At 52.7% G+C, this 7,947-nt stretch overlaps 1 protein-coding gene across 1 annotated transcript; it reads left to right on the forward strand.

Moving 5' to 3' along the window:
• The first annotated feature begins 5,890 nt into the window (after positions 1 to 5,890).
• LOC128779861 (ubiquitin carboxyl-terminal hydrolase 17-like protein 6) lies at positions 5,891 to 7,435 on the forward strand. The gene has a single exon (XM_053916696.1). It carries the CDS (start codon positions 5,891 to 5,893, stop codon positions 7,433 to 7,435), a length of 1,545 nt encoding a protein of 514 aa, XP_053772671.1.
• The last annotated feature ends 512 nt before the right edge of the window (positions 7,436 to 7,947 follow it).

Here is a 7,947-nt window from a genome sequence, read left to right on the forward strand (position 1 = left end):
CCTCTCGGCTCTTTCTGAGAAGCGCGGCAGGGCGATCCGTCTCCTTCCTTTCTCCCTCTTTTGCACGCTAGGACCTAAGTCTCCTAGATGCCTGTCTTCCTCCTCGCTCACTCTCAGACTGCTCTGTTCCCTCCTCCCACTCCCGGAGTTCCAACCCCCCTTCCCCCAGCGGCACGAGTACCGATTTTCCAGCCTTTCTGGCTCCAAGCCCCCGTCCGCAGTCCACTCTGCGACCTTGCGCGCGGACCCGCACACTGCATTTGCCAGAGCTCCCGGTCAGGTACCTTCCTCTCGGGGACTTGGAAGCCAGGCAGGCGCAGTAAGGAGGAAATTAAGACGAGGAGGCTGGGCAGCCGTTTCCACTTCCGGTTCCGGTGGTCTGCGCTCCAATGGCAGCAGGGGTTGGCTCCAGGCTCCACTTCCTCTGCGTTTGCGGTGGACTCCCGAGCATGCTCAGAAACCGGCGCCGCGCAGACTGTCTCTCCTCGGTAGTAGGAGGACCAGCAGGGCTCTGATTTGCTTCGCCGGGCACCCTGGCTGCCCACGCCCCTCCTGGTCCACGTTTCCTGCTCCAAAGTCTGAGCCCTGGCCGCAGGTGCCTCCCCCACGTGTCTGATCCCGTGGCACAGAGTACGCCTTCCCTAGAATCTTAAGCATCCTTCCCGGGGTGCACCCCACTCAGAGATCTGAGCTCCAGACTCCCAGGTCCGACCCTGAGCTGCATGCCACTGCCTGCGCCGATCTGAGCACTAGCCCCCCAACATGGCCTTCCCCTCCCCCTCCTCCGGGCCCAGAGCGGATGACTGAGTGCAGTGGTCGTTCACCCCTGTGCCCTTTCAGCCTTCCCGTTCAGTGTAATCAAATCCCCTGCATTCTCAATCCCCAGTGACGTTTCTGGGCACCTGGAGCGGGATGGTCTGATAAAAATTCCACACTGACTTCTAACTCCCACTTGTTGCTGAACTTTATTAGGCTGCTGGTCTTGTCCACGTGGATTTCTGAAAGGTACTTCGAAAGCGATTTGCCTTGATTGCAAATCATCCCTTTCTCCAACTGATCTTCAGTTAACGTTGGTCGATGTTGTTATCATTTACTTGGACACTCGGGTTAAAGATGGCTCACTCAGGCATGCTTACGTTCCCGTGTAAGTCACACAATCCACTCATTACATAAACCTACACGAGTTGTTCATCAATATTCAGAAACCGTGTTGTAATTCTTTCCTTCCCTCTCTGTCCTCACTGACATTGACCTAGTTCAGGTCCTCATCATGCTCAGCCCTCACTATTAATTGCTCTGTGAAACTAGTCAATCCTCATTCGCATTATCCTCCTTATAAGGTTTACTCACAGTTTGGGGATTGGACATTACAAGGAATAAGGAACAGTTCCTGATGCGGATCCTGGCCCGCAGGATCCTGTGCTGTGGCGACAATAGACCAATACACACGGACTACAGAAATCCTGTGGAGAAAAAGGGACGGCTGGCCACTGTCTAAGTGAGAGATGGCGAGAGGGCTAGAGAGAGAGCCTACCCCTGCCTGGATAGGCTTTTATTGCTTTTCTAGGCCCCTTCCATCAAAGATGGTCCTCATTTACTATGCCTAGGGTTGTTTTGGGTAGTTATCTTTTACAGACAACAAAGGAGAGGATGTCGCTAAATACATCAAAGAAGGATATTTGCAATGTAAAGGGAGAAATGGTCCAAACCGGTTCTGCTCCATACTTGGAAGGTCTAGCTCAGATTTTAGGAAGTCAAAGATACTCAGTAAACATTTGCTGCCTCAATTCAGGGTGAGGGAGTTTTAGCAAGAGCAAGTGTCATAGCAGTCAAGGTACAATGCAGGCCTGATTCCCCACGGGAGAACCTATCCATGGACGAGGGTTCTGCCCGCCAACCTCGCTCCCCACGGGCTTTTCTGAGTGGGGGCTGGGCCACATTTCCCACGCTTGCAACGGTTCCCTGTAAGTTCCACCTTCTCATGTTGTATATGTGTGCATGTATGAACACATGCATGAACGCATGCATCCCCCCTTTACACACCCACACACACCATGTCAGTTGCTCAGCCACCAAGTCTAAGGCTCACACTGAGATGTATGAGAACACTTAGCACACTAAAACACTACAGCTAGAAGCAGCGTTGGAGATCATGTAAGCCCATGTTTGCAGAACTAAATTGATTTCACTGCGTACTGATTGTTTCTAAAAATCAGTGCTCCCAGCTCCATTCGACCACCTTCAAGTTGGAAACTCTTTACACTAAGAATTGGAAATTTTCAAACAATGTATGCGGCAGTGTTCAAGCACTATCGATCCCTGAACAGAGGATCATCTGAGACTCAAAGGTGACCCACACCTCCGGTGAGCAGCAGAGAGGGACAGAAGGTCAGACTTTAGTGGCGAAGACAGACATGTGCCCAGCAAAGTAATAAACAGTGTGACACATTTTGCAACGCGATCTAGACCCGTGGGACTCAGAACAGGCGTGGGGGCAATGGACTTGACCGGAGTTATTGGAGCCTGGAGAGGGTTCACAGACACAATGTCCTGTCCCTGTCTAAGCCAATGGCCGTAGCACCCTTGACTATTCCATTGTAACTGAAACTGAAGGATTGTTGTTGATCAATTTCCACTTTGGTGCCAATATATCATGAACTTTCGTTCCCATTTGACAATTATTTTCATGCAAAACTGCCAGTTCCATTATCCTGGAGAACTGAGCATCCAAAATAACAAGGACTCTCTGTTCTCCTTTGAAGGCCGTTCTGCCCCTAGGGAACCCCTCTGTCCCTGGACATCCTTAATGGGGAATCAAAATGTCCTTATTGCCCAAACAGAGACACTCCCCTGGTCCTTGGGAGCTGCTCACTGCAGTGAAGCCGTCAGCTGCACCTCTGTCGCTGTGGACACCATCGCCCACGAGGACTATTGTCACTTGCTGCCATTTTATTCTCTTTTGAACCAAGTCTCGGGTAAACACCTTCCATAATTTCAGAGCATCTGCGAGCTTGAGAGAATCCTACACACAAGACCCAGTTCCCGGGAATACACACCAAGAAGGGGCCCCTTGGCAAAGTCAGTAATGGGCAGTGCAGTCACCTGACCCCCGAATGACCTCTTCTTGTTGTGCCAACCACATACCAGGTCAAGCGAAAACTGATTTATATGACACGCTGTCAGAGGCTCTCCAGGTGTTTGGAACCACCTCTGCATCACCACTGATAGGAGAGGGGTAATGGAAGGTGGGCATTTTCTTAATCATTCTGTACCTCCCAGACTCCTCTGCTTTTGTCCTCCAGGAGTTAGTGGTTCTAACAGGCTGGCATGAGAGAGGCACGCTGAAGCTCTGTGGGTTCAAACAGAAGTGGTAGGGACCACTTGTAAGGATTACTCTGAGCTAAGAAAACTCACCTGGTATTGCTGGTCTTTGGGGCTTGCCCCTGTGCCCATGGCTTTATTTCAACCCCTGGCTCTGCTTGTTGCTTCTCCACCCCTGGTCTTCCCAAACACAACCTACACTGAGAGATTCACCCTGAGTGAAGACTGAGTGTGCCCTTTGCACTCGAGGTAGAGACACAGACGAGAGGTATAACCATCCTTCTCTAACAAGGCTTACGGCAGCCCCCTCAGACCTCCTGCCTGTGGCTGAGGAAAGGACTGGACACAGAAAGGGGAACAGGCCAATATCTCAAGCTTCTGGCCAAGTATATTCCGGGAGGCATAAGCAATTTTAATATACCTGAAATAAAATTGTTTCCGTGAGAAACAGGGCCTTAGGGCTCAGTAATATGTAGGTGGTGGACATAGAAGTAACAATAGTACTTATTTATTTATTTTATATCTTTTAAGAGCACGGTGTTGAGAAAGTGTATGTTAGGAGAAATCTTTTTTCTTTTTTTTTAAATCCTCACCAAAGGATACTTTTCCATTGCTTCCAGAGACAAAGAGGAAAGGAGAGGGAGGAACATCGATTGGCTGACTCCTGGGCGCATCCTATCTGGGAATGGAACCTGAAACCTTTTGCTTAGGGGACGATGTTCTGACCAATGGAGCCACACCGGCCAGGGCCATAGTGTTTAATTACTAATGGCAGTGATGCAGAATCGGAGGCGAGTGAGAATGACGGTGACGATGGTGATAGTGAGTTTGCTATCTGTTCGACATTGCAGACATACAGACGAATAAATCCCAGCCTCTGTTCTAAGGGAGACTATTAAGTCTCACCCCGTTCTGTAGAAACTTCTTCTACATCAATTCCACATACCATTTTCCTCAGCAAAGCCATTGGGCTTACAAAGCACAGAAGAACCAGCTGTTCCTCGTCCTTGTTTTTATCACTCTGCCTCTCACTGAGGATGAGCTCAGTGGTCTTGTTATATAGCTTTGAATTCAGTCTCTGCTCACGAAGAGTGTGCAGCATTCGGGGATAGGGTGGGGGTGGCAGGTCCTGGAGCCCAGGGCTGTCGCTTCCCTACAGACTGACCGGCACCCTCAAGGCCCCTGCTCTGCCCTGCACTCTGGGTCCCGCACCTGTGCCTGGCCTCTGGAATGTCTCTTGTCCCCCTCCTGAAGCACGTACCGAGCACTGCAGGCCTGAAGCCCAGTGGAGCGTGCCCTTAGAGTGGCCGAGTCTACAGAAAAGCATCCAAGTGCACCAAATATTTCTGATTCCCCGCGGGTGCCCCGGAATGGCTTGTGCTACCCTGAAAGGGATGGAAAAGGTGTTACTAGCTGTGTAAGCACCTTCCAAGTTTTCTGCCATAGCTCAAAGCCCGGGACCCACTATGGCCTGCAAGAGAGACCTGCACAGTTGTCTGAGGCCCTCCCTGAGCCTCTCTAAATCTTCACTGTACCCTCATCCACCCAAGAAATGCTCATGCTGCATTGCAAGCCATGGAGAAAGAGACCCACCCTCCTGATCCAGCAACTGCTGCATTTTCTAGGTGTCCAGACAGGCCTATGAAAGGCTTCCGCAGGCCTGTGATGGCCCCGGCTGGTCTGCCATGGAGGGCGGGAGGCCGGCCGGGAGGTGGTGGCTGCTGTAATGCTGGGGTGCCCAATGGGTGTAACGGGTGCTGTGACACACTTGCGGTCAAAGAGTGTGTGTGTGTCACTACAGATGTAACTACAGGAGCAAAGGGTTGGAGACCCAAATTTCTCCAGAGTGACCTACGTTTATGGGGTTCGCTGTGGATTTTTTCTTTATGGCTCAAGCTTGTCTATATTATTTGCTTCTCACCTAAAATCTGATCAGATCGACAATAAAACTGATTTCACTTGGATCAATCATTTTGAAAAATAGATGTCTTACAGGACATCTTAATGAGGACATCTTATCGATTTCATTAGGGTCCCACGAACAAGGTGGCTTAGAAGAAATTTATCCCCTTACAGTCGGACACTGGAAGTCCAAACCAAGGTGCCAGTCGGGCCACATTCCATCCGAAGACTCTCCGGGGGAATCCTGGTCTCACGCTGCTGGTCACTGTTGGCGTTCCCTGCCACAGGACAGCAAACTCCAGTCACCAGCTCCGGCATCAAAGGCCAGCCTCCCCGGGGTTCTAAGTCTCAAATCTCTTTCCCTTTCCCTGATAAGAATAACTGTATTAGGATCCCAGGTTGTGCTTGAATTCGGGATAATCTCTTCTTGAGGTCCTTAAGTCAATGATATCTGAAAGGCGTTCCTTTGCCTCCCAGGGATGGAGGCGTGGCCACACCCTAGTGATTCAGGGGGGGCAGTTTATTGGTGGGTCGACCTTGGGCCAGGCCTTAAAAGGAAAGAGGGGCCAGCGTCCCTCTTCATTGCAAGACCTGCTAGGCCTTGTAAGCTTCGCTCTGCAGCGGGAGCTTTCAGGTGGCAAACCTCATGAAGATTGTCTGCGGAGGCATGGAGGCTGCATCTCTGGACCGAGCAGAAGAGTCTCAGCTCAACGTCTCTCCAACACTCAACCCTGCTGGGTCCAACGCAGGTGCAGCCGAAGCCCGCCCGGGACGCCTCCGCTCGGAGAACCCATCGCTGCCGCCGCCCCAGATAGTGCGCGCCCTGCGTGATGCGCTGGCTCCCACCCAGAACGGCCCGACGTGGAAGACACCCTATGGGGTCGGAGCTGGGCTGTGGAACCTGGGGAACACATGCTACGTGAATGCGGCCCTGCAGTGCCTGACCCACACCCCGCCGCTGGCCCGCTACCTGCTGTCCCGGCGGCACTCGGAGACCTGTCTGAAGCCGACGTCCTGCGTCCTGTGTTCCATGCAAGTTCACGTGAGTCGGGCCCTCCTGCATCCCGGAGACGCGATCCAGCCCCCGGAGGAGCTGCTTGCCGGCTTCCACACACACCAGCAAGAAGATGCCCACGAGTATCTCATGTTCACCATGGACGCTATGCAGCAAGCCTGTCTGCGTGAGCTTGGGCAGCTGGCCGGGCCCTCCGCGGACACCACCCTGATCCGTCAGATATTCGGAGGGTACTGGAGATCTCAGATCCAGTGTCTTAGCTGCCACCGCGTGTCTGACACCCTGGACCCGTTCCTGGACGTTGCCCTGGATATCCAGGGGGCTCGGAGTGTGACCCAAGCCTTGGAGCTCCTGGTGACACCCGAAAAGCTGGACGGTGACAATTGCTATCAGTGCAGCGTTTGCCTCAAGAAGGTGCCTGCTTCCAAGACCTTGACTTTGCACACTGCCTCCAAGGTCCTTATCCTGGCCTTGAAACGGTTCTCGCATTTCACAGGCAGGAAGACGGAGAAGGTCGTGGACTATCCTGAGCGCCTGGACCTGCAGCCGTACCTGTCTCAGCCGAACTCAGGACCCCTTGTGTACGAGCTCTATGCCGTGCTGGTCCACGCTGGGCGGTCCTGTCACAGCGGACATTACTTCTGTTTCGTGAAAGCTGCCGACGGCCAGTGGTTCAAAATGAATGACGCGAAGGTCACTGCCTGTGACGCTTCTTCTGCCCTGCGACAACGTGCGTATGTCCTCTTCTACGTCCAGGAGAGTGAGTTGGAGAGAGGCAGTGCGAGTGTGTCTGTAAGCAGGAAACGGAGGTGCCTCAGGTCGGAGCGGAAAGTCCTGGGATCAACCCAACAGGGGCCTGAGAGTCACTCCAGCATCACAGGTCCTGGGTCGGAATGTCCTGTGCAAGAGAATTCAGTCAAGCGCAGGACCTTAGAGCAGCGGGGACATCTCCAGGAGCCCTCCCGACCCAAGCCAGAGTTCAACTTCAGGGAAGTGGAATGTGCCCTGCCAGCCAGCGTGACTCACCCACCCAGAAACAGGGGTGGTATGGCCAAGCATCGTCCCAGACAGGAAAACGAGCTTCTCAATGGTGCAGCCAGAGGGAAAGCCCAGGCTAACAGGAGGAGGAAGACAGGGAAGCGGTCTCTGCGTGTGGTCCAGCAATCTCCACGGCACCTTCCGAGGCCATTGGACTGAAGACCCAGGTAAGGGAGCATGGGGACCTGAGGGTGGGTGGATGTGGGAGGGGGCTGGATTCTGCATAGCTGTTCCTGCAGCTGCTAGAATGGGTGATTGACAGTTGGCACGGCAAGCTGAACTGCCAGACTTGGCAGAGCGCAGCTTCAGCTTGTGCCCCACTCATGTGAGAAGCAGCCTCAGTCTTGGTTTCACTTATAGGGTGTCACTAACGGAGATCTGAGAATTTCTCCGCTTGGCACCCAATGGGGCAGTCAGGTGACAGAAGTGTGCCCTAGGTTAATGGTTTAAATGCTGGGAATACATTCATGTACACTTAAATTGAAACTCAAATTTTTCGTTCAGCTTTTAAGAACGACATTTTCTAAAGGAAGCAATCTTAAAAGGATGTATTTTCTTTCCGCTGGACTAGCCTGTGGGATCCTTTACGTGGTGGGGGAGGAGGCAGGACCTGGGAGGTTTCTCAAGTCCTATGCATTTGGGACAGCTCCCCGGGGTGGGGGGTGGGGACT

This window comes from Desmodus rotundus, chromosome 13, assembly GCF_022682495.2.
Source record: "Desmodus rotundus isolate HL8 chromosome 13, HLdesRot8A.1, whole genome shotgun sequence".
Taxonomy (NCBI): domain Eukaryota; kingdom Metazoa; phylum Chordata; class Mammalia; order Chiroptera; family Phyllostomidae; genus Desmodus; species Desmodus rotundus.

Coding starts and splice junctions, on each gene's coding strand:
- LOC128779861 (XM_053916696.1), top strand. CDS start 5,891: ATGGAGGCTGCATCTCTGGACCGAGCAGAAGAGTCTCAGCTCAACGTC.